Source organism: Mirounga leonina, unplaced genomic scaffold (assembly GCF_011800145.1).
Source record: "Mirounga leonina isolate KUSES-001 unplaced genomic scaffold, KU_Mleo_1.0 Mir_128, whole genome shotgun sequence".
Taxonomy (NCBI): Eukaryota; Metazoa; Chordata; class Mammalia; order Carnivora; family Phocidae; genus Mirounga; species Mirounga leonina.
Window position 1 is genome coordinate 34,619,110 of NW_023270320.1, and position 27,909 is coordinate 34,647,018.

The 27,909-nt window shown below is 51.9% G+C and overlaps 1 protein-coding gene and 1 long non-coding RNA gene across 3 annotated transcripts; one reads left to right on the plus strand and one right to left on the minus strand.

Annotated features, from left to right (window-relative positions):
• Positions 1-20,056, plus strand: XKR5 (XK related 5). The gene is given in 12 exon segments (XM_035004308.1): positions 1-58; positions 1,734-1,888; positions 1,890-1,921; positions 7,944-8,043; positions 8,045-8,129; positions 9,115-9,189; positions 9,192-9,323; positions 10,806-10,975; positions 16,894-17,009; positions 19,050-19,154; positions 19,156-19,673; positions 19,676-20,056. Coding segments are annotated over 12 exon segments (1,764 nt in total). The 3' UTR covers positions 19,894-20,056.
• Positions 18,631-27,909, minus strand: LOC118010105. Of its 2 annotated transcripts, none has more exons than XR_004679118.1 (3): positions 27,541-27,909; positions 24,814-26,898; positions 18,631-19,357 (listed from the first exon to the last, which is right to left on the minus strand). It is a non-coding gene; the product is annotated as an uncharacterized LOC118010105 (long non-coding RNA). The 2 variants fall into 2 exon arrangements; XR_004679119.1 differs by having other exon boundaries at positions 22,668-26,898.

Genomic DNA, 27,909 nt, shown 5'->3' on the forward strand with positions numbered 1-27,909 from the left:
ATGCTCGCGGGGGCCCTGGGGCTGTCCGCCCCGCTGCTGGCGGCCGAGCAGAGCGCGCCTGAGTGCCGGGCGGCCCCAGGCTGGGCGCCTGCCCCGCTCATCCCTCCAGCCCCCGACCCATCCGGACGCCCGGGACGCACGGGCCACTTCTGCCGCGGAGGGCAGCCTGCCCCGGACGGCGCTAGGCTCCGCGCGCCCGTGCGTGCACGGTGGCACCCCGCCCGCCCTCCCCGTCCTCGGTGGGTCCCCGCGGGTGCACGGTCCTCTCCTGGAGCCTGGGCACGTGTATTCCGCCCTTCCCTCCGGAAAGGCCTCCTGGACGCAGCCGATGGCCGCGGTGCGAGCTGCGCACCCCCACCTCCACCCCCACGCCCCGGCCTGCCCGGGGGTCTCGGCGGCGGGGGAGGCGGCCGCGTGGGCCTGGAGGACTTTGAATCCGCTGCGGGCTTCAGGACTGGGCCAGACGGCTTGCCGGGGGAGCTCGTCCTGGCCCAGCAAGATGGCAACACCGGTTAGCGCCTTTCTGCTTTGAACTTGTAACTCTTTGTGGGGAGGAGGAGGCCTCCGCCCGCTTGCGCCGGGCTCCCTGCTGATGGGTCTGTCTCAGCGGGGTCCCTGGGGAGGGGTGGGGTTAATGAGTCCCAGCCTCAAGACCTCCAGGGCCCCGCGCCCCTCCCAGCACGCACGTACTTGGGGACCCCCGGCGGGCGGCGGCTCTCAGCTTTACCCCTGTGGGCAACTTGCTGCCTCGGGGTTGGTGGAATCTCCAGTTTGCAAGACTGTCCCTGTGGGTCCCACTGGGGCGTCCCCGCAGCGCGATTTCGGTGGCGCCCTGGGCCAGATCTTCACCCGGGAGGAGGCCGAGGGAGCGAGGGAGGTCTGTTCCAAATCTCCCTGGTCCAGCGCCCAGACAGGCTGGCCTCGGGCCACACAGGAGCCCCGTGTCGGTATTCACCCCAGGTGCTCCCGCAGACGTTGTGCCCACTTTTCCTCTCACCCAAGAACCAACTGCGGCCTCAGCATTGCTGGGCCTAGGCAGGGTGGTGACTCCTCCAAAGACTTGTTTGTGCCGGAAGCCCTCGTTTACCTTGGTGGGTAGAGGGGGTGGGGAGCAGAAAGCCCAGGTGGTTAGGACTCCCAGCAGAGCCTGTCCATTCCCTGGCCCCTCGGTCCAGCCCTGCAGGGTTCCTATCTGGTCCCGGGGGAATGCTGCGTTTCCACTACAATTCGCAGCTTTGTGTGCCCATAAATCCATTTTAAACTTAAATATTGCAAAACCCAAGGTATGATCACATAAAACGACTAGAGTGAATTTGTGCACCTACTGGTGCTGGACAGACACAAGCCCCCCTCCCCCCCACTGTCACTGATTGGGAGTACAGACCCTCACCTAGATTTGTCCCTTTCCTCTATGTTACTTTACCCTAGCATCCTCAAAAATTAAAAAATAAATCCCCAGAGAGGAGGATTAGCATTTTTTAAATGCACATACCAGGTGCCAAGTAGTTTTTGTGCGTGCTGTCCTATGCAAGCCAACAGCCTCTCTCTGTGACCATGAGCCTGGCACCTTCATCCCTCCACAGGCCTGTCTAGAATGCGAGCTGGCCGTGCCTGCTCCAGGACTGGGTCCAGCAGGGAATCCTGCCCGTGCTGAGGATGCGGGGTTGGAGGGGCCCTCACTCTCCCCTCCAGCCTTGCACTCACCCTCTCGCCTTTCCTCTTTCATCCCGCAGGCCTCTACTCCACAGTCTACGACTTCACCCCAGGACAGCTCCTCTGGGGGTGGCTGGCCCTTTCTGTGCTACTACCTGGCTTCCTGGTCCAGGGCCTGAGCGATCTGTGGTTCTGGGCAGATGGACACCAAGGTCATTGTTTGCTGGCCGTACTAATTCCCGCTCCTTCAGCTTGGCCTGTGGAAGCGGTAGGAACAAGCAGCCTCCTTTCACCCGTGGAGAGGGATTTCTTAAGTGCAGTAGGAGCCTATGCATTCTATCCTAGGGTCATAAAAGTTCAAGGTTGGAAGGATGCTCAAAGCCACTACTTTGAACCCCTGCTCTGATAGGCATCCCCTCTTCCAGCCTGCACTTCCTTGAGCGTCTCTAACATCAGGAAGCTCCTTCCAGAGGCAGCTGTGACCCTTCAAAAGCTGTGTGTGTGTGTGTGTCTTTGGCCAAATTCCGTCTTGCTCTTGTTTAATTTGTTGGTCAAGGCTTTGGAGCTGTAGAAAGGGCCTCACTTAAGGCAGTTGCATTTAAACCCCTGCTACCTTAGTTGAAGAAGGTGACATAGATTTAGCCACAGACTAGGCCGTGGAGCTGGCCTGGTGACATTGGGCTCAAGGCTTTATTTCAGGACAAAGCCATTTGAGAGCCAGGCCCAGGTTTTTTTTTTTTTTTTTCCATACACAAAGCAGCCTCGATGGGCCTGGTGCCCAGGAGCCTTACCTGTGGTTGCCCTCTGCAGGTAAGATACTGGTTTCACTGGGAGTATTTGGATACCTGGAGTGTCAGGAGAGACCTGTCTGTGAGCTTATGTAAATGGCAAATTTCAGCTCTTAGCCACCTCATAATCCCCTAGGTGCCAGGAATAAAAAAAAAAGGGGAGAAAAGTTTGGTGATTATATCAGTGAAGCCATGCAGCTCACATGTGTGTTAAGTCCTAAAGGCCGAGGATTGGAAGGGTGTTCAGGAAGTCAGTGCAAGTTTGAGCTTGCTGCTGGCTGTTCTTGGTGGTTTATGCCTTCAGGATTCAAGGCCCTCCTGGGCACCATCTACCATAGTAGAGATGTTCAGCCCCTTCCCTCAGCCCAGCCTAGGAGGAAACCCATTAAGGGCTGGGGTGCCCTGTATGTGACCTTGAGGACAGATAACCAAACATGTGATAACTCAGAAGGAGAGTTCAGTGAATGCCAGTCACTTGAGAGAAGCTTCCAGAATAACTGCCCGATAAGTCTGCCTTCTGGGGCTCTGTGAGGACCCTCAGGCCCATCCAGTCCAGTGCCTTCTGCAGGGACAGGGCTGTGTCAGGCCCACAATGCATCTGTATTCATGCTGCTGGTGTCCACCTCTGGCTCCACATTCTTTGCTTCTCCATGCTCCCTCAAAGTTTCGTAAGCGGTGATATGAGTTTCTGGTATGTATTAACACTAAGATGGATAGGGAAGAGAGTCATGAAAATTAGGCCTCAAGAAGAACAACTAGTCAGCTATGTCTCTTTCTATTTTAAAAAATAAGGGGAACTAAAAAAAACATAATTTAAAAGGAAAAAAAAGATATGAGAAAAGTCAGGAAGAGGAACAATAGGTCAGAAAACAGGATAAAGTGAAAACATACAGTTGTTCACGGTGAGCCACAAATTTGGCTCTAAGTTTTTTTTTAATTCATATTATTAGTTTCAGAGGTAGAGTTTAGTGATTCTTCAGTTGCATATAACACCCTTTGCTCATCACATCAAGTGCTCTCCTTAATGCCCATCACCCGGTTACCCCATCCCCAAAGCACAGCAAAGGAAACAGTCGACAAAAACAAAAGACAACCGACAGAATGGGAGAAGATATTTGCAAATGACACATCAGATGAAGGGCTAGTATCCAAAATCTACAGAGAACTTATCAAACTCAACACCCAAAGAACAAAGAATCCAATCAAGAAATGGGCAGAAGACATGAACAGACATTTTTCCAAAGAAGACATACAAATGGCCAATGGACACATGAAAAAATGCTCAGCATCACTCCTCATCAGGGAAATACAAATCAAAACCACAATGGGATACCACTTCACACCAGTCAGAATGGCTAAAATCAACAGCACAAGAAACGACAGATGTTGGCAGGGATGTGGAGAAAGGGGAACCCCCCTACACTGTTGGTGGGAATGCAAGTGGGTGCAGCCACTCTGGAGAACAGTATGGAGGTTCCTCAAAAAGTTAAACAGAATTACCATGTGATCCAGCAATTCCACTTCTGGGTATGTACCTAAAGGAATTGAAAACAAGGTTGGGAAAAGATACTTATACATCCATGTCCATGGCAGCAGCATTCACAATAGCTAAAAATGTGAAGCAAAGCAAGCAAAGCAAATCAACAGATGAATCGATGAGAAAAATGTGGCCTATGCACACAATGGAGTATTAATCAGTCTTTAAAAAGAAGGAAATTCTACAACATGGATGAATCTTGAGGACTTTAGGCTAAGTAAAATCAGCCAGTCCCACAAGGGCAAATATTGTATAATCCAGTTACACGAGGTTCTTAGTCAACAGAAAGTAGAACAGTGATGCGGGGGGTTCAGGAGTTAATGTTTAATGGGTGCAGAATGTCAGTTTTACAAGATAAAAAGAATTCTGGAGATGGATGGTGGGGATGGTTGCACACCATTATGAATTACTATAAATTATTAATAATCTGTTGTAGCATTGGTTTAAATTATGTTAATTTAATAAATTATCAATACCACTGAACTGTACACTTAAAATGGTTAAGATGGCAAATTTTAGGTTATCTGTATTTTATCACAATAAAAAAAAAAAAAGATTAAAAAAAGAATCAGGGCGCCTGGGTGGCTCAGTTGGTTAAGCAACTGCCTTCGGCTCAGGTCATGATCCTGGAGTCCCAGGATCGAGTCCTGCATTGGGCTCCCTGCTCGGCAGGGAGTCTGCTTCTCCCTCTGACCCTCCTCCCTCTCATGCTCTCTGTCTCTCATTCTCTCTGTCTCAAATAAAAATAAATAAATAAATAAATAAATAAATAAAATAATAAAAAAAGAATCAGCCATAGCCCAAAACCTTGAGCTGTTCACTATCTCAGGTTCAACATCACCAGAAAGCGTGAAGATGGAGGGCAGTATGCATCTTCTTCAAGCTGTGGGCCTGTGATAGACTGTTCTAGATGAAGTGGGTACGTATGGCTTCTTACTTAAGCTGTTAGGACAAACCAGAGCTTGCTGAGAAACTTCATTCCGAAGTTATGTTAATTACTGTGTTTCCGAGGGTCCGCCTGGAGCATTTGTTCCTAATGCAACTAGAAATGTTATACCCTCATCTGCGCTGCGCTGCGCTGGGTGCGCGTTTGTTCACGCTTGGAGATGTGTGTGGCAGAAGGGCCTGGACGCACGGGATGGAGATGTGGGCTCTGAGGCCTAACTGGGACGCAGCTGTAAGCAGGGAACTCAGAAGAACAGCGAGAAGGTGTTTGCCGTGCTGGGGGACCAGCCACGGATCACCACCGGGGACTCCTTAAAAATGCAAGACCTCAAGATGCACCTGGACCCACATCACATCACAGCAGACTTTCTCTGATTCTCCAAATGCATCTATTTAACCAGAAATTCTGGGCCTGGGGTCCTGCAAATATACTTAAACAGGGCTCCAGGTGATTAAAGTTCACGTTTGGGAACCCCACCCTGGTGCTGGAGCCCAAGCATCAGGCCTGAGGTGGTGGTGGGGGGGGGGGGCACCAGCCTGGGCACGGGGGCGTGGCCCAGCTGGAAAACAGCTGCCCCCGCTGCAGAGGCAGAAAACCTCCCAGAGGCGGTGTGCTTGGTGAGCAGTGTGAGCGCAGGGTGAGAATTTTCTAGATGGGAGGAGTGTGGCTGGAGACAGATTAGACTGGGTCACACCGGGACTTGCAACTGGGGGAGGAGTTTGAGTTTTACCCTCCAGGCATTGGAGACCCAATGGGGTTTAGGCTAAGTAAAATCAGCCAGTCCCACAAGGGCAAATATTGTATAATCCAGTTACACAAGGTTCTTAGTCAACAGAAAGTAGAACAGTGATGCGGGGGGTTCAGGAGTTAATGTTTAATGGGTGCAGAATAACACAGTCCAGTGAGGCCCTGGGTGGGGGTGGTGGGGACGGTAGAGACCATGGGGCACAGTGGGGAGACACCGGGACCCAGGCAAGCAGCCAGAAATCTGGGCGGGAGCCGATGGGGACCCAGAATGAGGCATCAACCCCTGGGACAGAATTTGACGGAGATAGTGACCAGTCCTCTCCCTTCCTGCTGCCACCCCCACCTTGCCTCAGCTGTGACCCCGGTGTCCCCAACAGTTTCCAGTGATGTCATCACCTGAGTTCCCCTCTCTGTCACGGGACCCAGACACCCCATTCACAAAACCAGGTGGACTACATTCCCCCCGGCTCTTTATTTCTTAGAAACGAGACCTAAACCCCCAGCTAGACCAGAAGAGGCTCCTGCTGTCCGGCCCCTACCTCGCTGTCCCCAGCATGGACCCACCATTTCAGTGGCCGCTTCCTGCCCCATCGGCCCCACATGAGCTCTCTTCAGCCCTGCTCCCATCTGCCTGTCCAAGGTGCGTGCGCCCCTTCTTTGCTGGGAGCCCTCCCTGACCACACTGTCCTCGGGCCCCAGACTCGTTCCACCATGATCCACAGCTCGATTTGACATGATTTTCTTCCTGCTTAAACTTTTCATGAGCATATGGTTTCTCTCCCCAGCTGAGCCCCGGGCTTCTGGAGAAAGTCTTTCCTTTGCTTCCTTTCCTTCATGCCTTCTATCTCCAGCAGGTGGCAAAAACCCAACGAAAATGCACATTGACCTAGTGAAGGCTTCAGGGAGGGTAGGAAGAGGGAGAACAGATGATTCGGGACTGGAAGGAAAGCTACCCTCCCTGATGTTTGCAGTCCTGACCTTCTCTGTTGTTGTTGTTGTTGGGTTTTTTTCTTAACATTATGCTTGTGTCAGATCTCACAGCTTCAAAGACTCAGTAAGAAATCAGTTCACTCCAGGATTCCAAATCATGAAAAAGGAACACGCTTCCTTAAGCATCTTTCCTGGGCCCTCGGAACCATGAATAAACCCGTTTCAAAGAGGACCCCTGTCCGCTCAGGCCACAGACATGTTGGCCAGAGATCAGAGCGAGGCTCGTAATCCGCATAGCCAGGGTCCTAGGGAGGCCCTTACGGAGGGAGCTTTTCAGGTGACTTTAAAGATGCATCTTGCTTGGATTCAGGATGAGATAAATTAAGATACCCTCCCCCATTTTTCTTAACTTGGACAAGACAGACGTTCACAGTCCCAGACGGCCTGGGTGGACACAGCTGTCCCTGCTGTGAGCAGGTGTAGTAATCACCCCTGTTCCTGCTCGTGAGGACGCTGAGGGGGGACCTGGGTGCACGAGGGAGAACTGCTGTGTGAAAATCCCAAGTCCACGGTGCCCCAGTGTGTGTGCCTGGGGAGTGGTTTCGTTTTCCCTTTTGCTACACGACTCTTCAGGTGGTAAAGGATGGGGCCCCATGTCACCTTCCAGACAGCTTTCGTAAGCCGGGAGCATAGGCAGAAGTTTCTAGGATGGGTTGATGGGAAACACGATGACACAGGAACGTTTCCGAACTTCTTTTCTTTCGTGTTGCTTCCTTTGTCTCGACTGTAGGAAGGTCGCCCAGCCAGACTGTGACACCTTCCCGTCACGCTCCAGCCCCCTGTCTGGTCCCCAGGGAAGCCCCCGTTTCTTTCCTTGTTCTGCCCTGTGCCTGCCCCAGCTGCAGAGACACACAAAGTTCCACGTTCTGTGACAATGAGGACGAGAGTTTTCTCATTTCCTTGTGCTCTAAAGCAAGGACAGCATGATGCCTTGCAGCACGCATTTGTTGAGCCAGTTAATTCCCATCCCAAGAAGTCCTGGGGTGGAAGACACAGGTCAGGGTTAGCGCCAGACCTTGCAGGGCCCAGAGCAGCCCCCAGCAAGCCTGTCTGGTCCAGGCTCCCGTCCCGCCACCCCGATCCGCCCACATGTGGGCAGAGTGGGCCTCTGGCCGGCCTTGCGGAGCAGGATCACCAGCTCAGGGGCTCTGATGCCTGGACAGGGCAGCTTGTTCTAGAGTGCTGGGTGTCTGTCACTGATCGGCCAGGAAAAGGGGTGTGGGGCATCCTGTTGAAACTGTCAATGTCTGGCTCTGCACCCCGGGCCCTTGCTCTTCCTCAGGCATTGGGATGCTGCGTCCACTGCTCTATCGAAAGAGCGGGAAGCCTCCTGCCGAGACCAGGTGCTGCTGCAGGAGGCTGACCTGTCTGTCCCCCGCCTTCCTGGAAGCTCTGATGCAGCCGGGGCCCCACCTGCTGCTCCAGATGCATGTTTTCCTCGCCTTGGACTTCACAGATACTGTGCCAGGTGAGAAAAGCCCACCCCCGAGCACGGACCGCCTGACTTCACAAGGGGAACGCAAAGGAATGCCTGACGTAAGTAAATCCTGGCAATCGATGATTTCCCCTGTTGGGGAGAAAGAGGGCAGCCCGCACCCACCAGCACAAGACGATGGTCCGAATCGGCTTTTGTTTGGGGCTCGCTGCTTTGGTGGGGGTCAGTCCACGCAGTAGAAATTGTAGATGGTCACATTACCCTGGGAACACCTTGGGAAGGGACCCCACACGGCTCCTTCGTAGGATCTGTGTGCCTGTTTCTCCTGCGTCCTCAGTCACTGGCCTGACTGGACGCAGACAGAGGCCTGAGCCTGAGAGCCTTGTGGAGACTGAGAACAACTCTGATCCAGTGAATGTGTGTCCCACCTGCATTTTCTGCAGTGAAGGCTCTCTGTGTCTTGTTTTCTCTTGGTCACATCTTGATTCTTTCCCAGCATCCTCCTCCTCCTCCTCTCTTTTTCCGAGCATCCACATTTATGTGTGCTTACATGAAATGCATGCAAGTCATGACAGCCCTGTCCTTCTGGTCGTCCCTATGGTGGGGCCTGGCACAATTTGTGTTATTGTTTTATTGCTGTGCCTAAACCTGCTTCCTAGGGCTTGAACAGCAAAGTGCATTTGGGAGGGAATACCATGGTCAGGGCCATCTAACTGCTTCATCATTGACAGAGCTTCGACGGGAGGGCTTAGAGGATCAGGGACTCGGCCACTTTTCCTAAAGGGCGGACAAGGGAAGAGCCCCGCTCCCTTGCTGGGGAGGAGCGCCCACTGCATCATGCAGAGAAAATATCTCCCACGCGTCCTTGTTGCTTCCTATGCGTAGGCGTGCATGTCTGTACACAGGGTTGTGTTGTCCACCCATTCAGGTGCTTGGTTAGGGATGCCCGTGGGGAAGCCAGGTTTTATGGAGAGGTTAGGCGCCCCACAAACACCGCTGCTGTCCGCTCCCCCTCCAGGTGTGAGCACGCTGTGCTCCTGGTCCGCGCTGGCCTGGGCCCTGGTGTGCCATGCCTACTGCGTGGGCTTCATGAAGCTGGTCAGCTCCTCACGCCACGGGCCACCCTCTTCTACCAGCAGCCCTGGAGGATGGGCATGTTGGGGGTCCGTGTCCTGAGCCTGGTTCTCTTCTTCAGAGCTTACCACATCTGGGTTTTGGTTTCTGGAGGTAAGCAGGCTGTCAGTGGCTGTGTAACAAAGCACCCCAGACCTTGATGCCTTAAAACCACCTCGGTTCTGGGGGGCTCGCTGGGCACCTGGGGGGTTCTTGCCAGGGGGTGGGGGATCTCAGGTGGGTGCAGTAGGACGGCGGGTGTCTGGGTCCATAAGGAGGCTTCACTGGGCTGGCCGTACAGATGGCGTCTTTGCTCACATGCCTGGCACCCCGGGGCGCCCACTTTCTCCTCAATAGAGCAGCTGGGGCTGTGGACACGGCAGCTGGGAATTCTGAGAGAAAGCAAACAGAAGCTGTCAGTCCTCTTAAAACTGGCCTGGCCCTGGGTCAGCGTGGCTTCTGCCGTATTCTCCGTGTCCAAGTAGTCATGGCCAGTCCAGAGTCAGAGCATGGAGGAATGGACTCCATCCCCCATGAGCGTCCATGGAGGGGAGGAGCCTAGGGTGCCTCTCTTTGCAGACACACTCCCTTAGCTTAGGGAGCCCAGCCCCGACGCCCGGCCAAGTCCAGAGCACAGCTGCAATTGTGCTCACGATACACGACACAGACCGTGTTCTGTATCACGGGCTGAAATCTCTTCTGTAGACAAACAGGCATAGGGTCCTGCCTGTCCCGACGCGATACAAAATATACAGTACATACTTTGATGTCACGCACAGCTTCTGAAAGCCCTCCATTTCTTCTGAATGCTGGCTTTTGGACCTCTTCTCTGTCTCCAATAGGGCACCTGCACTGAGCCAAGCCCCGCCCCCAGCCCTCGGTCTAGACGCATGAGGATGAGAGTGGTGGCCACGGGGTCTGCGTGACCCTGCAGGAGTCCTGCAGGGGTCTGGGTGTCCCTGCCAAGGAGAGGTATCTCTTCTGGACATCAGCAAATACACTCGGCAACAAGGAACAGTGTACTCACGTTCTAGGGAATAGGAGGCATTGAGAAATATTTAGACTTGAGCCTTAATACACGTGTTAGCAGAAAGGAGAAATTTTTTTAAAGAAATTGTGCTCCTAAAGAAAGATTAACTGCTTTATTCATTTAAAAAAATTCTGCTCCAACTTCAGTTAGGTATTATCCATCTTAAAATGTGGGACTAGAAATTACAGCTGGATCACATATAGCTCTTCTCTTTGGACGTGGAGGCTTGCGGCTTGAAGCAATGACTAAAAACATAGGGAGACGGGGGGTTCCTAACTGCCTCCTTCAACACCTCCTGAACTCGAAGGGCATCAGGAAGTGAGGTTTGCAAGATGTTACTGAAGCTAGTCTTTGTTTTTCATCCCCACATCAGTTCACTACCCACTGTGAGGATCCAGTGAGACAATAGGGGCAAAGATAAAAGGTGTGGGTTTCCTGTCGAATCACTGGATGCTGAGTCAGGTGTGGTCAGTGCAGAGAGGACAGCTCCGAGGCCCCGGTTTCCGTGTCCCTGCCCCGCCCCCTCCCCTCCTGGACGCTGACGTCCTCGGCCTGCCTCCCTCCAGGTGCCCACGGGCTGGTGATGACCTTCTGGCTGGTGGCGCAGAGGAGTGACATCGTGGACAGCATCTGCCACTGGAAGCTGTTCGACCTGCTCGTGGGGGCCGGGTACATCCTCTGCTACCTCAGCTTCTGGGACAGCCCTTCCTGACATCGGATGGCCACGTTTTACATGGCAAGTGGGGATGATGGCTTTCTTTAATCCTAAATGTGCTCATTTTCTATGTACAGAGGGCATGGGTGTGTGTGTGTACTTGTGTATGTGTGTATGTGTGTACAGCTATGTAAGAAGGAACAGCTTAGTCTTAGGAAGGCTTCTAAAAGGAGCTTGGATCTTGAACAGAGATGATGACAAGCTCTGAAAATGGTACCGGGACGTCCAGTTGTTTGCACGGTGGTCACCGTAGCAAGAACTGTGTTTTGTAGACACTCTTTACGTCTGATAGCTAGCATCACAGCTCAGCTATGTTAAGTCACATACACGGTGTCCTTGTTCATCAACTCCATCATTACTGGGTTCCAGGCATGGCCCTAGACTGTGCAGAAGGCACGAAGGTGACAGGAGGCCTGTCTTCAGGCTTCTTCTAGTCCAGCAGGGGGATAAACTCCATACCCAGATAACCAAACAACAAGGCAGAATGTGGGTAAATCCTAGGAGATAAGATTGCCTGAACTCACAAGGACGGTGAGGATCACTTCTTGCCGGGATGACCAGAGATGCTTTGGACCAGAAGGTGGAAGCCAAGCTGCGTTGCCAAGAGCGGGGGAGAGAAAAGGTAGCCGGCACTGCAGAGCACAGATTTTGGGATCAGGCAGCTTGCTTTGGGACTGTGGCTCGCCCTTCACTGTTACCAGCCCACTTGGCCGGGGACTGGAACGCTCCACACCTGTTTTTTCATCACACATTGAGAACAAGGCCTCTTGGTGTTGCTGTGACGATTATATAAGATCCACCTTCTTCCCGGGGTCCCCTGTGAAGAGTAAATAAGTAACTTGGGGCACAAGAACCAGCGCCTCATGGCCATTATTGATGATGAATGGGGGAAGAGACTTTCAGGGGAGCAGACCCTGCAGGACGGAGCCATGAGCAAATGGAAGGGGCAGGAGGGGCAGCTCCTGTCCAGGAGAGGCGGGTGGTGTGGTCACCTCCTGCTTTTAGGAGGTGATCAACCACAGGCCATGGGGCCCACAGACCGTGAGGATGTGTGGTGTTGGACACGTTATGGAGCCTCTGCAAGCCTCAATTTCCACGTCTGAGAACGAGGAGTAAGCGTGCCCATCTCGCTGTGCGGGAGGACGAGGAACACGCAGGGTCTGGCCCCGCTTGGGGGTGCAGCAGCTTCCAGCCCACTCCGCGCACGCAAATAAAAGAGAGTTAGCGTTTGCAGAGCAGGGTGTCCCCCTGCCAGCGTGCCTGATGAGCTGGAGGGACACGCGGAGAGGGTTTCCATTTGCCGTCTGTCACTGTCCTATCCCCAGGAGTCTGAGAGGCTGTTACGGGAGGAAGGGAAACAAAACTTTGTCCTTCCCAGCCGCTCACTCGGTCACGAGAACCCAGAGGTCAGAGCAGGTAAGTGGGAAGGAGAGAAAGTGGACCGCACTGGAGTGCAGGCATGCCATATGGCCCTCGCCCGGGTGACTTACAGACTCCTTCAGGCTCCGCTCGGCCTAATGGGGTGCTGAGCATGCTCATCGGAGCCGGGGACTCCACTCACGGAGGTGACCTGCCACGTCCAGGGTCACCAGCCGGCCGGCGATGTTGCCCAGGCCGGGCCCTGATCCCTGGGTGTCTGGTCCAAGCCTCCTGCCAACACCCCGTAAATGGCAGGCCTGCCACGCTGTCCTTTCATGGACCTCGCCCCTCCCCAGCGGGCACCTTCCCTGGAAGACACATGAGCCCTGACCCAGAGAGAAAGTGACTCCTTTGGGGTAAATTGTGTTTTGTTGGCAAAGAGAAAGTTGTTGTTGTTTTTCCAAAAGCCAAAAGACCACAGAGTACTTAGAAATCACTTTCTAAGGAGGATGGGCCTGGGGGCTTGGAGTAGCTCTGTTTTTTAATGGTTAATGGCTTTGCTTAAATAATGGAAACCGTGCCCCCAAGGTCAAAGCAGGAACTTCTGGACTTCCTCTTTCATTGATTCACTCAACAGAAGTATGAAGCATTTGTAGTTTTGTAGGTTCTGTGCTAGAACTTTTTCCTACTCTCCTATGACCTCTTGTTCTTGTCTTCAGGTCCTGGGAGTAACAACAGAATCATTAGTAATTGCTAACATTTTGGGCAGGATCATCATGCACCAGACACTGTTCTAAGCTCATTAACTGCCATACTTCTCACAGCACTCAATGAGACGAAACCCATTTTACAGGTACAGAAACTGAGGCATGGAAAGTCAGGCATCTGGGCAGACAGAGGCGGTGTTCAGATCCAGCTGGTCTGATGCTATGAGCCCAGCTATAACCAGCAAGCCACGCGGCTGGGCGGTGGAGCTGAGAGCGTTTGAGCTGGGAGGGCCTCAGGGCCTCTGTGCCCCCACTTCTCAGCCTGGCTGGCTCTCGGAGGCACTCAGGGGCCTTGCCAGGGATTCAGGCCCAACAGGTCTGAGGGAGACCCTGGAATCGGTGTTTTGGAAGCAGGGTCAGGTGGTGCTGATGGCCAGCCTAACTGAGAACGCCTCGCCTTCCCTTCCCTTCCAGAGGAGGCAGCCGGCCTCTGGATGATTTGTGAATGCCCTGCAAGCCAGGTTTGATGTCTTCCACTTGTTACCAGCTCACTCACTTAAGCATGCACATACAGCTTCCTCCATGTGCTGGAAGTGGACTCAGAGGCCGGCGTGTGGGCAGGTGGAGCCTCAGGGGCCCCAAAGACACAGACCCATGAACGCAAGCTCTGTGACGGAGACCACCCCGCAGGAATACAAGAGGCCGACAGAGAGCGTCCGAGAAGGCTTTACAAAAGGGGGCATTCGAGCTGGTCTCGGGGGATGAGCCCGGCCGGAAGAAAAGGGGGTGGGGAGGAGGGGCCATTTCAGGCAAAGCTGCAGAAACAAGACGGAGTGTCAGGGAGCCCGCGGGAAAGGAGCGTGGGTGGCATCAGACGAGCAGAGCCAGACTACTGGTTAAAGGTGATGAAACAAAGTTTATTAAGTCCGTTGCAACAGCGAAGAACGGACCTAAATCTCAGTTTGTGGGGCGGTGGCTGGGCATTTTTAAGGGAGGATGGGGGCATGGACTGGGGGGGACATCGGACGTTTGAGCAGGGTCAGGGAGATGGAAATTTATCAACAGCGGGAAAGGGGGTGGTTAAGGTGACTGCCATCTGCGTTTATCGGGAGGAGGAGCTCACTTCTCACATGACAGGCGGCGGTGTTCATGCAAGTTAGAGCAGGCTGCCCTCCCACCCCTGGGCCGGGAGGGTGTTCTTGAGCGTTGGTATGTCAGAGAGACAGCTCGCTGGTCCTTGAGGAGGCAATTCTGGGTGGCAGAGGAGTTACACCTCAGAGACGCAGAGACGGGGATTTGTACGTGCAAGCTTTCCAAAGTAACTCATCTAAGAGGGGGTTCACGGCCTCTCTGCCTTTCAGCAGATTTTGGCTGGAACAGAGAGTAAATCTTCCTGGCGGTGTTAGCTTTCTTAGGCAGAAACTGAACTGGGGCCAGTTCATCACCCTAGGGAGGCAGCCTTGAGTTGTTAGGAGCTATGGGAGTGTTTGTTCAAGTCTCTTAATGTGTGGGGGGGAGGGGTGGTTGACAAAGGCATTTGTACCACATGCCTGCAATTTGTATAGGCCAGGCTTAAGGCCGAGGCAAGAAGAGGGCTTCGAGATGCCGATCTGAGCCAGGTTTGGTCAAGGAGAGAGTCTTTGTTGGTGGTGGTGTTGTGTCAGTCAAGGTTCTCCAGGGAAACAGAACTGATAGGCTGTATAGACATGCATGAGAGGAGATTTATGGGAATTGGCACACACAATTTTGGAGGCTGAGGTAGGCCACGGTATGCCTTCTGCAAGTGGGAGAACCAGGATAAGTCAGTCCGAGTCCAAAAGACTGAGAACTAGGAGCTCGGATGTCCAAGGAAAGGAGAAGATGGATGTCTCAGCTCAAGAAAAGAGAGAATTGCCCTTTCTCCACTTTTTTTTTTAACGATTTTATTTATTTATTTGAGAGAGAGAGAATGAGAGAGCACATGAGAGGGTGGAGGGTCAGAGGGAGAAGCAGGCTCCCCGCCGAGCAGGGAGCCTGATGCGGGACCTGATCCTGGGACTCCAGGATCATGACCTGAGCCGAAGGCAGTCGCCCAACCAACTGAGCCACCCAGGCACCCTCCACTTTTTTGTTTTATTCAGACCCTCCACAGATTGGACGAGGCCTGCCTGCCCTGGTGAGGGGGTAAGGGTCAGGTCCTTTACTCAGTCTACTGATTCAAGTGCTAACCTCTTCTGGAAACCCTCACAGACACACTCCAAAATAACGTTTTACCAGCCCCCGGGCATCCCTTAGCTCAGGCAGGTTGGCCCATCCCGGTAGCCAGCACAGTCCCTGTGGGAGCGCGGGTTGGAAGATGACTCTGCAAAGAAAGACTGGGGATGCATTGTAAACAGGATTGCCCGCATTGTCAAGGAGTGGGGTCTTGATGCCCCGCAGGTGAGATGGGGCTACTTCCAGGTGTGTTAGGGAGGGATGACAAGGTCTGATCTGCAGGTGAAACAGATCACCTGGCAGTGGTGTGGAGGAGAGACCGTGAACAGGGAATGAAGACAGGAAACCATAGGACTCAGACAGGAAGCAATAGGATCAGAACTGCCGTGAAAACGGCTGTGAGGACAGGAAAAACGCAATGGATTTGAGACAAACTTAAGAATTTGACTCAGCAGGACCAGATAGCTGATGAGATGCAGTTAATTTAAGGAGAGAGAGAAATTCCAAGTTTTGTGGTATTGAGTCCTGAAATAATACCTGCTGGACCTTTCAAACAGTGCCGCCCAGAGCCGGAAGGCCTGGGGAGAGTGGGCGTTCTCAGGATTGTTGAGTAGCTCTTCATAACGCTTTCAATTCCCTCCTTATTTTACTTTTCTGGAGTTAAAATGGTGCCCATGAATGACCACGGCAAAGCTTTCTAAGACTTTTGGCCTAATAGTATTACCTCATACACAGTATTTAAATATACCACCTTCTAATTATGTCCTATTTGTTTACTTATCCTAAGAAATATATTTTTATATATAAAAACTAGAAACCAGGGGCACCTGGGTGGCTCCACGGGTTAGTGTCGGACTCTTGGGTTTCGGCTTGGGTCATGATCTTGCGGTTGTGGGATCGAGCCCCACATCAGGCTCTGCACTCAGCATGGAGTCTGCTTCAGATTCTCTCTCCCTCTCCCCCCCTGCTCTCTCTCTCTCAAATAAATAAATAAAATCTTAAAAACAAACAAACAAACAAACAAACTGGAAACCAAAGTTAAGAAGCCCGCCTGGGTGAGGGGTACAAAGAGCCTTCTGTAGAAGCCGCCGCCATTTTGACCGTGGAGGAAGGCCCCATGTTCAGCCATCAGGAGTGCTGTTACCAGGCCACAGGCCAAATTTACCTTTAAAGAGGCATATAATCGACAAAGCAATACTAAAGTATACTAAAGTTGTTATAAAAGTTTGGGACACTAGTTTACTGGAATTCAGTGGCACTGTGAGCCCTGCAGATACTTTGAATTATTGCATCATAAAACTAGGACACGTGAACAGCTCACATGAGAATATGAAATGTATAAAGTTGGAAATAAAAGTCTCCTCTCTCAGCCCCGCCTGACTCAGCAAAGGGAACCACCATAGCCACGTGGACTATGCCCTTCGATTCCCTGTGCATTTATGATTCTGCAGATATTTTAATAAACTGCACTGAGAACCAGGAGAATCCCCCTTTGCCAGAGAAGCTCTTTCAGACCTTGACCCTGCTTCTAGGGGGGCCCAGTCAGCCATGGGCACCCCAGTGGGCATTGAGGACAAAGCCTCCAACACTGAAGGATACTGCTGCAGAATTTAGGACGGGAGTGTCCCTGAGGCCATGTGCACTTGACTAGGGGTGGTGACTCTCCTTTTGGTCCCGTAGACTATGCTGCTGGAGAACATCCTCCTTTTGCTGTTGTCCACTGCCTTTCTCCAGGGGGCCTCCCAGACCAGCCTGTGGACCGTAGCTGGAGTCTGTCCAGATTTCTGATTGGTAAGGCCCAACGCTGCCTTATTGTTCCCTCCCTCCCCAACCCCAACTTGTTTCTTTAAGATGCCCTAACTCTAAGAGCAGGAAGCTCCTCAGGAGCAGTTAGGTGGAGAGCAAGGAGTGGAGCTCACTGGACTGCTGATGGTCCCCACCAGGGCATCAGAAGTAGAACCCAAGCAAATCTGGACCCAAACTGTCCACTTCTATCCGTAAGGACTCGTGGGCGGGGCCTCCTCCCTGGGGTTCTGGCTGGGGTTAAACATGAGTCTTCCCTGTCCCTCCCCACTCAGCATCCTAGCACGGGGGGAGCAGAGCAAGGACCCCCAGACAAGACACCACGTGCTACTTACCAACAAGAACCCCGGGACGTGGATGCTGAATTACCCCCAATTCAGAGCTGAGGAAGGTGGCACAGAGCAAGTCAGGTAATGTCCCATAAGATCAGACATTCTGTAGGTGGTGGAGCTGGGATTCACACCCCGCTCCAATCTGGCATCTGGGACAGTGCCTGGCAGTTTTAGTTCATTAGCTTGACTTTATGAATGAATGACTCCGAGTGCACCATGCCCACTGTGTTAACTTGGCTTAACAGATGAATGTAAGCTTGAGAGGGCGTTCCTCCCTACGCTTGGGAAATAAAAATAAAAGTGGGAGGGACGGGGGAGGAAAGATGTTTTCATTCTCAGTGACCCAGGGCATGGTGAGCGGGGAGCCGGGGGCAAGGGTCAGCTCCCAGCCTGAGGGGCTCAGACAGATCCAGCTGCTGATCCTTCTCCCCCTCTTTCTGGAGCTGCCCAAACCCCTGATTCCCAAGTGGCCCTGGAGGGAGTCCTCAGCAGGAAGATGGTGGGTGAGCTGTCGGCAAAGGCGTACAAGTTCTGAAGCAGATGGCTCTGGCTGACATCTTGAGCTCCCCTGACCAACATTTATTGAGTACCTACTGCATGCCAGATTGGGTTTGCAACCCAGAACCTTATGAATGATGTGGCCCCATGGAAAGGTCACTCATTAGATGCATGTACTTTGGACTTGCCTGAGGAGGGGGGCTAGTTCCCCTTTTTGACCTTGGGTGGCTCATTATCAAAGATGGGTGACATCATTGTGAGAATTCCAAATAATGTGTAGAAGTGGCTGAGGGGAACCCACCACAGAGCCACCACTCATCCCACAGGAATGCTGTCTCCACTCCCCTGCTGGAGGCCCACTGTGACCCCCCATGCCTCATCCCCTGAAAGTAGTTGGAGAGGATCCAAGGGGTCATTTGTCGGCTCCCCCAGCTCCCCCACACCGCAGTCTGCCAGCCCCTCGGGCGCTTCCCCCCCGCTTCTACTCCAGGTTTCTTGCTGTTTATAATGAGCGCCTTGAAACCCGGCACTTGATCTCGTACAACAGGAAACTGGAAATAACGTGGGAGGTTACTGGAATGCTCTGTTAAAGAAATTATTGCCGTAGTCAACACTTCTGATCAAAATAAATTAAACTGACAACAACGTGATTAAGATGTTTATGCTCAAAGGAAGTGTTGTTGCTCCGCATGGAAACTCCTTGAGATGGGGTTTTTGATGGATATGTTTAACCTTTACTTGGGTCTTGTGTTTGAGGTTATTCCTTGCCTCTCCCTCCCCTAGTTTTGGAGTCCATCCTCTGGTGTGTGGATGGTTGCACTCTGAGCATTTGATCCAGTTATTTGAAAGTAAAATGAGCCTTTCTACTGGACATCACACACACACACACACACAAACACACGCACACACACACCTAGAGTGCTCAGTTAGAGCTGCCCTAGAGAAAAAAGTCATAGTATCGATAGGATTAAACTTTGTTATTACGTTTTTCCGTTTAGAAACACTTGCAGCTTGTGGAAGCTGAAGCCTCCTTAACTTCCCCCAGAATATCCAGCTCTGATACTCCAACAGTCCTGTTTGGGATCCCAATTATATTCCCCTACTCGGAATTCCAGAGTCTGGAGTTCTCAGACCACGGGGAAGATGCAGGACTTCAAGGAACATAACCTTGTGCTCTTCTTTCTCTGCCTCTTTCTCAGGCAGTGTCTCGCTAACTCATCACAGACCGCTACACCCTGGACCCACAGGCATCTGGCAGGGCTGTGTCCGTCCAGGAGTCTGTGGCATCCAGGGGCTGATAAAGCAGAGACAGAAACTTCTCCCGGGCCCCGGCTCCAGCTGGGGAGAGGCCAGGGAGCCCGGGCACACGCCAGGAGAAAAGTCACGAGTTCGCCGGTCTGGGGAAGGCCCCCGGCCCACCTTGGGGACCCCCAGAGGCTGGGCTGGAAAGCCAGACTGCTCTGGAGGATTGTTTCCTCAGTCATCATCACTGGCTGTTGGTGAAACTTGCCCTAGAAACAGGAAATGGGTCTAAGATCAGTGCAGCCTTTGGAGAAGACAGTCCTGGCTGCTTTCGTCCCCCTTCGTGGGGGCTGAACCAGCACTACACCCAGCAGAGGACACCCCTGTTTCCCCAGCAAGAGCTCCCACTGTCACCTCAGGACCCCCTGTCCTCAGAGAAAGGCTCTGAGTTTCAAGGTGTCCTGAACTCAGAGGCGGACCTGTTGGAAACCTCCAGTTTGGTCCCTTTTGCCAGTGACAGCCATGACCCAGCTCCTGCCCAGAAGCAGTCATCCGCATGGAGGGAGCACAGCCCGAAGGAAGGAGCAGAGGTGCGGGTGGGCGGAGAGGAGGGGAAGGACAGGAGAGCTCCATGCTGTACTTCAGTGCCACGGCCGAGGGGACCCCAGCCTCACCTCAGAAAGGCAGGCAGGCGACTCCGCAGACATCCCACTCTGGGAGGAGGGCAGAGTCCTCCCCTCAGCCGGCCACGCGGCCCCTCCCTGCCACCATAGCCAACATCAGCCCAAAATTAGTATTTTGCTAAATACACAGCCCTCCTTCCCGCAGGTCAGCCGGCCAGCGACTTGGAGTCAGGTGGCTCCTCTCCACCGCTGACCTCACACTTCATTACTGTTTTCCCTCCTCTGTTCCATGTGAGACGCTACTTGTGATCTCAGCTTTCCCCTAAAGCGGGTTCTTGGGGACAAGCGTTTCCAATGTCTCTGGAAGCCTTCCTTCAGAGCTGGTTAAAGAAGTGCGGTCAGAAACCACAGGAGCAGAAGGCAGAGCCCACGTGGAGGGCTGGGCGCTGTCTGCGGGCGGTCCGCTCTAGCTTTCCCAAACACCTCTGGGTTCAGGGACGAGAGTCAGGCGTCAGAGAGGAAGTGTAGTGTGACTTCGCAGTGAGCTGTCAGATTGTCATTGTCCTTGTTGCTGGCCACAGACGCCAAGGGAGATAGCAGACAGCGGCTCTGAACGTCGGTACGACAGGTACCTGTAGGAGCCCCCAGCCGCTGCCTGGCGGAAGGAGCGTCAGAGACAAACCAGAGCCGGGCAGAAGCGCAAGCAGTAAAAGCAGATGATATCGAGGACCATTGCAATAGGGGTTAAGAGAAAAGTCTACACCTGGACTCCATTCCGGATACAGCATGGACAAGTGGGAACTGAGGGCCAAGGAGCAGAGTGGGGTCAGTGGACGGAAGTGTACCGAGAGGAAGCCTGAGGGGTAAGGGAAAGACTGGCTAAACCAACCTAACAGGGTTTGCGCTGAAGGCAGGCCAGGTGGTCCGACCTCACCTGGGGCCGGTGGGGCCTGGGGAATTTGACCAGATACAGAAGGGAATGAGACCTTGAGCGTGGAGGATTCTGCTAATAGCGACGCAGCAGGATTCTTGCTAAAACTGGACAAAGCAGAGAAAAGTGTGGAAGTAGGCCTCGTTGGAAAGTTCAGGGGAGCCTGAGCAGCGTTTGGCCAAGGGGATACTCTGTCAGGAAGGTGTGGGCTATGGCACTGGAGACTCTGCCCAGGACAGTAGAAGGCGCTTCTCTGGGCCAGGACCCTCCCGAAGGCTCCCCAGGGACCGAATGCCCTCGCACCCCTGAAGAAACGGTTACAGGACAGAGGGTTTCACTTCTCTACACTACGTGTCTTCATCTCTGTGCTCGGGATGTGTGGGGCACAAGTATGATACTCTTAGAGGGAAAGGCCAATGCCTTCAGGTCAAGAGCACCAGGGGCCACCTGACCTTGAAGCAGGTGGGTTCGTGACCCTTTGCAGCCAGGGGGGGTGTACCCCGTGGGGGCGGCTCAGTGAGAGGTGGGACAAAGGGCTCGGAGGAATGTGGGCACCAGACCAGCTCCCACACGTCAGAGGCTACTCCTTTCCTCCCTAGAATATTAGGAGTAGCTTAACCTCTGCTTGCTGAGCTCAGCATTCTATACTGGATCTACTGGATTGTCATCACCACCTCCTAAGTGCCCAGCAGCCAGAGCTTCAAAACACGTGTGTCGCTCCCGTGGCCTTGGCTTCGAGGGTATTTATCTTACGTCTGCTGTTGCACCTGCCCATGTGGCTTTCTTGATTTCTCTAAGGCTAGTTCACTTCCTTCTTATCCCATGAAGCCACAGAGGATGCAAGAAAGGGACTGACTACCAGTATCCTTAAACACTACAGACCAGGGGCGCCTGGGTGGCTCAGCTGGTTGAGCAACTGCCTTCGGCTCGGGTCATGATCCTGGAGTCCCTGGATCGAGTCCCGCATCGGGCTCCCTGCTCGGCAGGGAGTCTGCTTCTCCCTCTGACCCTCCTCCCTCTTATGCTCTCTGTCTCTCATTCTCTCTCTCTCAAATAAATAAATAAAATCTTAAAAAAAAAAAAAACAAAAACACTACAGACCAGACAAATACTACCTTCACTGCTGTTTCTAAAAAGCAGGGAACCCTGGGCTCTCCAGAACCTGTGGGAAATAAGGGTCGATGCCCATGTTTCTACAGCGAATGCATGATGGTTGCAGCCGGCTCTCTGCTTCAGCTGTTTGCCCTGGGAAGTAAGTAAGCCCATGGGCGGCTCATGGCAATCGCTCAGTCAATACCCAGGAAGTGGAATTGAATTTCTAGGTTTTTCCTGGATGACCAAGGATTGTACTTCCATAAGCAATGCTTCTGAATGGCCATTTTGTTTTTGTTTTTTATTATTTTACTTTTTGAAGTAATCGCACACCCAACGTGGGGCTCAAACTCAAGACCCCGAGATCAAGAGTGGCACGCTCCACCATCTGAGCCAGCCAGGAGCTCCCTGAACAAGCCGTTTTGGAAGCGGGTGTTTGTAAAACTGTTACAAACCCCCTGCCTTTTTGGAGAAGACTGATCTTTTAAGAACAAGACAGCCGCTCTTCCGCTCCCATGGGGTACTCGGAACTCTGATAAAGGGGCAGGTACTTCTATTAAGAAGCACAAAAACAATTGTAACTATGTGGTGACAGATGTGATCATTTTTCAATATATACAAACATCAAATCGTTAGGATGTACACCTGAAACGAACATAATGTATATCAGTTATACCTTGATTTTAAAAAAGCAGAAAAATGAGAATGGAAGTTCTCTGTCTTCTGCACTCCCATGACATCAGCAGGGAGCCTAAAACAAAGAGCCCTTGTGACCACCTTGTCACAGCTGCTTTATGACAGGTGTGGGGCCATACGACTGAAACAGAATCAGATCGGTGAGATGAGGTGAAGTTCCCTCGTTCAAAGCAGGGGCCTGTGTGAGCTTTGGATGCGAAGCAAACACAACAGTGGCATCTAGCAAGGAGCACTTACATTCCCCTCCGGGGTCTGCGGGTCATCCTCGGGGCTCAGCGTCGGGCTGCCAGTCAGAGCGCCATGCGCTCTCCATCCCGGGGAGAGGAGCTGTGGATGCGCTGGCCGGAAATTCAGGCCACACTGCCCGTCCTGCCACGCTCTGTGGCCTCAATGAGTCATGTGGCCAAGCCCACCTTCCGTGGAGTGAGGGAAGAGTCCAGCCCCGCGGGCCGCTTCCCTTGCGCCCCGTTTCTCCAGCCCCGGGGCCTGGACTTCGTGGCCAAGTTAACGCACATCTAACAAGGCTCTGAATTTACAAATCCAGAAAGAGATATTAGACATACTCCAAAGCCTCGGCGTTTATGACTCCAGAGATAGGTTCGATATTCATGTCCTGACATATCTTTTTACACATCAAAAAGGAGGGCTGATATCCATTTCCTCTCAACACTCTACAGGCTTGTCCAGGGCTCCCTGGACCAATGTTTTTGGCTCTGGTGTTGGCCATGTCTGCCTTAGTTTGGATTCTGTATTCCTTCCTTTCTCTTCACCTCAGGCAGTCCTAAAGGTGGCTTTTGCAGCCCTCGGAAAGGCAAACAGAACAACTGAGACCAGAAAGGGACACCCTTGGGTGGGGCATTATGTGGGGGCTCAGGTAGGGGACCCCAGCTCCCCTGATGGGCCTCTGACTTCCTTCTCTCCTGCATCCTTTTCTTGTTCTAGCAGAGAGAAGAAGTGTTTAGAGTGCAGCCAAGATACCGTGGAAACACTCTAGGTGGTGGGACCCTTGGCCGCAGCCTCCTAGGGGGGACCCAAACCCCCACACGATGCCTTGTTCTGCTTATGCCTCCAAAAGAGCAGAAGAGAGGTTAACCTCTGAAATTGTTAGCTAGAATAGTGGTTTGTTTGGTTTTTCACATTATATTCTGCCGCACCAACCATAAGATTTGTACATTCTTTTTGAGCTGTTTCCTGAATACATTCTCAAGCTAAATGCTGATTATACTTAAGTATTTTAAGCATCAAGGAAGGATTTTACTTTAAACCTCAGTCTGGTTATTCTTTGAAATAAGGCTATTACTTTCCTGCTCTCCTGAATTTAATTCAATTTTCCATACTATTTAGGGTGACCAACTATCCTGGTTTGCCTGAGGCTGGAGGGTTTTCTGGGATGCAAGATTTTAGGGCTAACACCAAATAGTCCCAGGCCAATTGGGGTGGCTGGTCACCCTAATATCTGTCAGCCCCTATTCACTTTTTGTCCTTTTATGTAGCCACCAGCTCAGAGAGGAGAGAACATACTCCCTGATTAAAAATCTGGGAAAGTGTACAAGTTTCCTGACATAAATTTCTATACCACCAGATCCCTATCCCCTACCCTCATCAATCTTGCAAAAAATCAATTTGACTAATATCCCCCTTGCCAATCAGGCCTACCAAAGTCAATATAATCACTAACTTCAAGCTATATCGATGCCAGGAGAGATCCTGCTCTAAAGTCAAAGCTATAATCCAGATTTTAAGTTAACAGCTCTCAGGGAGGAAATCTCCCATGGAAAAAATACCATGGAAAAATCCGTGACTTTGACCACACAGATACATTCATTATGGCAAGACTATAATCACAACATTGCCCGTCAGGGTTTCCATTATAAACGGGGTCTGAATCTTGGTGGAGCACAATTCTTCCCAGCTGGAGTAAAGTATGGACAGGTTTTCAGCCCATTGGGGATTTTCTGATTTGTTTACAAATTGACAAGGCTGGGGGTGGGGGAGGAAGAAAAGAGGAGAAGCTGAGGCTGGGAACAGAATAAACAATATGGACTTTTGCTCTTAGTTCTTTAAACTGAAACTAAGAAAACACAAACAGCAACCAACCAAGGTCAATTAAGGATGTCATTTGGACCTGATAATTCTGCATTTATTTATTTATTTTTTTAAAGATTTTATTTATTTATTTGAGAGAGAGAATGAGAGAGAGCACACGAGAGGGGGGAGGGTCAGAGGGAGAAGCAGACTCCCCGCCGAGCAGGGAGCCTGATGCGGGGACTCGATCCCGGGACTCCAGGATCATGACCTGAGCTGAAGGCAGTCGCTCAACCAACTGAGTCACCCAGGCGCCCATAATTCTGCATTTAAAGGCAACACTTTGTCTTTAACTTACTTTAAAAGATGGAATGTTTGATAAGAGAACAGAGATTTTCTATTTCTTCTTCTTCTCCTCCTCCTCCTCCTCCTCCTCCTCCTCCTTCTTCTTCTTCTTCTTCTTTCTTTTTTCTTATACCTGAAGTTTAGTCAACCACAGATGTGAGCTTTGGGCTTTCTGTGCCTTGAGGGAAGCAGCATGAGGGGGAGACCGTGTGGGAGAGTCAACCTGGCCTCTCTCTGGACTCTTTCTCTAGCTGATTCCCTGACTGTCCATAAACCAGTCCACCTTCCTGAGCCTCAGTTTCCTCTTCTGTAAGGAAGGAGTACTATACATTGGTGTGACTAGGTTATAGGATTTTTACTCATGCCCACCAAGGCACTTGGTGAACTGCCTTGCCCAAGTGACAGGAGCCTTCTCTTCCTTTCCATCCCTCATGCTGATGACCTCTAGAGAGTCGCCATCTCACAGACATCCTGTGCGTCTAGGGGTCCACTGTTTCCTGAGGCCATGGAACCTGGGAGGCCTCCACCCCCTGTCCTGGAGATCGACTTGTCCCAAAGCAAATGCATACTGGATCCTGATGAAGAGTTAAGCTTGTTTGCACTAAAAAGTTTCACAGTAATTGCTCCAAAGCCATAGAAATGTTTGGGGGCATCTTGCTTTGGCCTTGTGACCTTGTTTGGCATAAGAGCCAAAAACTCATCCATGGTTAAAGGGTGGGTCAGAGACTCTTCTCAGGCCTCGTGGGCTCACAGGATGATAAAGTAGCCCTGATGAAAGGACCAGCACACACAATGGGAATCCCCAAAGTGTCAGATCCCTGTGTTCCCTCTTATCTCCAGAAGATCTGGGAATCGGGAAGGGAATCGAGTCTAGCTGTTTGCTTTAAATGGCAACCCCTATAAAGTGAACGATAAAGCTTTACGTACACACTCGGACCCCACTTCCCATGCTCAAATGTCTCAAGAATTTGGAGGTCAATACATAGTTCTCCCCAGAGGTCAGGAAGTAACGTGATTAATCTGAGTAAAGGAGTCAGGTGGACAAGGGTCCAAGTCGAATTTTGTAAAGTTATAAAAACTTGTAGGACTTTGAGTCCTTTGTTTTAAATACTTGTCAGCTAAAAGCTCAGTCTGGCTTAGTTTCGACTTGGGTTTGAAATAAACGGCCAAATGCCTTCTTCTCTCGCTTAATTCATGATCATATTTCGCCGTAACGACAAGTTCTGTGCAGGAACCACGAGCGCGCGGAGCGGTTAATGGACTGTGTGGTTACGGGCCTGGCTGCCGTGGCTGATGGAGACGGTCCAGGGGGGCTATTTGAGCGGGCGGATGTTATGAGTGAAGCACCCTTCACATTCACGTTTTACTCTAAGGCCTAATGCGCTTGCAATCGGGCCTAACTCCCAGCCCGGGGCAGAGCGGAGCACCCCTCCTGCGCCTGAAGTCGGCCGCCGGGCCCCCTGCGCAGGCGCGCTCGCCCTCCCGCGCTCGCAGGGCCGCGCGGGCCCAGCAGGTGGCGCTGTTGCCTCTCAGCGGCGCCCGGAGCCCCGGTCTCCTACCTAGTTCTGCCTCCAGAATCCTCCTAAGGGTAAGCTTGTGTAACCCTCAGTCACGCACCCAAGCAGCCCGCGGGGCCTGCACCACGGGCATGTGAGGGCTCGGCACCCACAGTGCCTCTGCCTTTTCTCAGCAAGCTGATGCCCTATCCTGGTTGAAATCGTGTGCTTAAGGTTTATTGAGCTCACGAGGTGTTCAAGTGCGGTTACCCATTTCCCACTAAAGGAGTAAGACGAATTTCCAATTTCAGTAGCCAGTGCCCTTAAATCTGAAGTCAGCATTTGTGAAATATCCAGCGTCTTACCCGTGAAGCTCATTCTTGAGACCCGGCATACATAATACCTAGCCTACATTTCGGATGACAGGGCCCATCGGGCTGATTTTTATTACGGGCATCATTACTGTGGCCATTAAGGAAGAAAAAGTCCTTTTCTGCGTCTCTTCAGGGACATCGAATTCTAGAATGTGCCCGCAATGCTATGGTGTTTGTGGATCCCCCGTTCAGTCCGAATTCCATGGATCTAGAGAGTGCTTTTCGTTTCTGTAAGATGAGAAGTATGCCCTTCTTAGACGATGGAATATTAGTTAGTATTAAAGAGAAATGACCGAGGAAGCCATGAGAAGTCATGGAGGAACCTTAAGAGCGTATCACTAAGTGAAAGAAGACAATCTTAAAAGCCTACACACTGTATGATTCCAAGTACATGACATTCTAGAAAAGGCAAAAGAATGGAGACAGATCAGTGCTTGCCAGGGGTTGGGTGGGGAGGGAGTAATGGGCAGAGCAGAGAGGAATTTTTAGGGCGGTGAAACTATCCTGTGTGACACTGTAGGGTGGATACATGTCATTATACATTTGTCTAAACCCATAGAATGCACACCACCCAGAGTGACCCTAATGTCGACTATGGGCTCTGGCTGATAATGATGGGTGGGTGTAGGTTCATCATTTGTAACGCTGCACCATCTGGGGGGATGTGGGTAGTGAGAGAGGCAGTGCATGTGTCAGGGTGGGGGGATGTGGGAAATCTCTGTACTGTCCCCTCAATTTTGCTGTGAATCTAAAAGTGCTCTGAAAAATAGTCTATTTAAAACAAAACAAAACAAAACTTCTTAATTATGCTCTCTTCTCAACGATGGACCAAAACTAAATTCTTACCAAAACATTTACTCAAGCACCTACCTGTAAGTGCCTGGTGCTAGAAACAGCGGTCCAGCTCTTGGCTACTGGAGCCCAGCAGAACACAAGCACAGAGGAGCCAGAGGGTCCGTCTCCCGTGTAGGCTTGCTCAGATCAGATGCTGCACATCACGAATAGGTTCCGTTCACTCATTACAGGTGCTTTGCCAGTGTGAGGTTGGAACCTGTGGATGGTTTGAAGAGAATCCCAGGTAAGTAGAATACAATCTTGAAAGGCCCTCAGGATTCACACCACCCTCCTTGGGGGCCAGGGGACCTCTCCATGGAAGGCTAGTCTGGTGGTTAGTGCATCCACATTCAGTCAGCCTCCCTGGGTTTGAATCCCTGCTCCCTTCCTTGTGAGGTCAGTGAA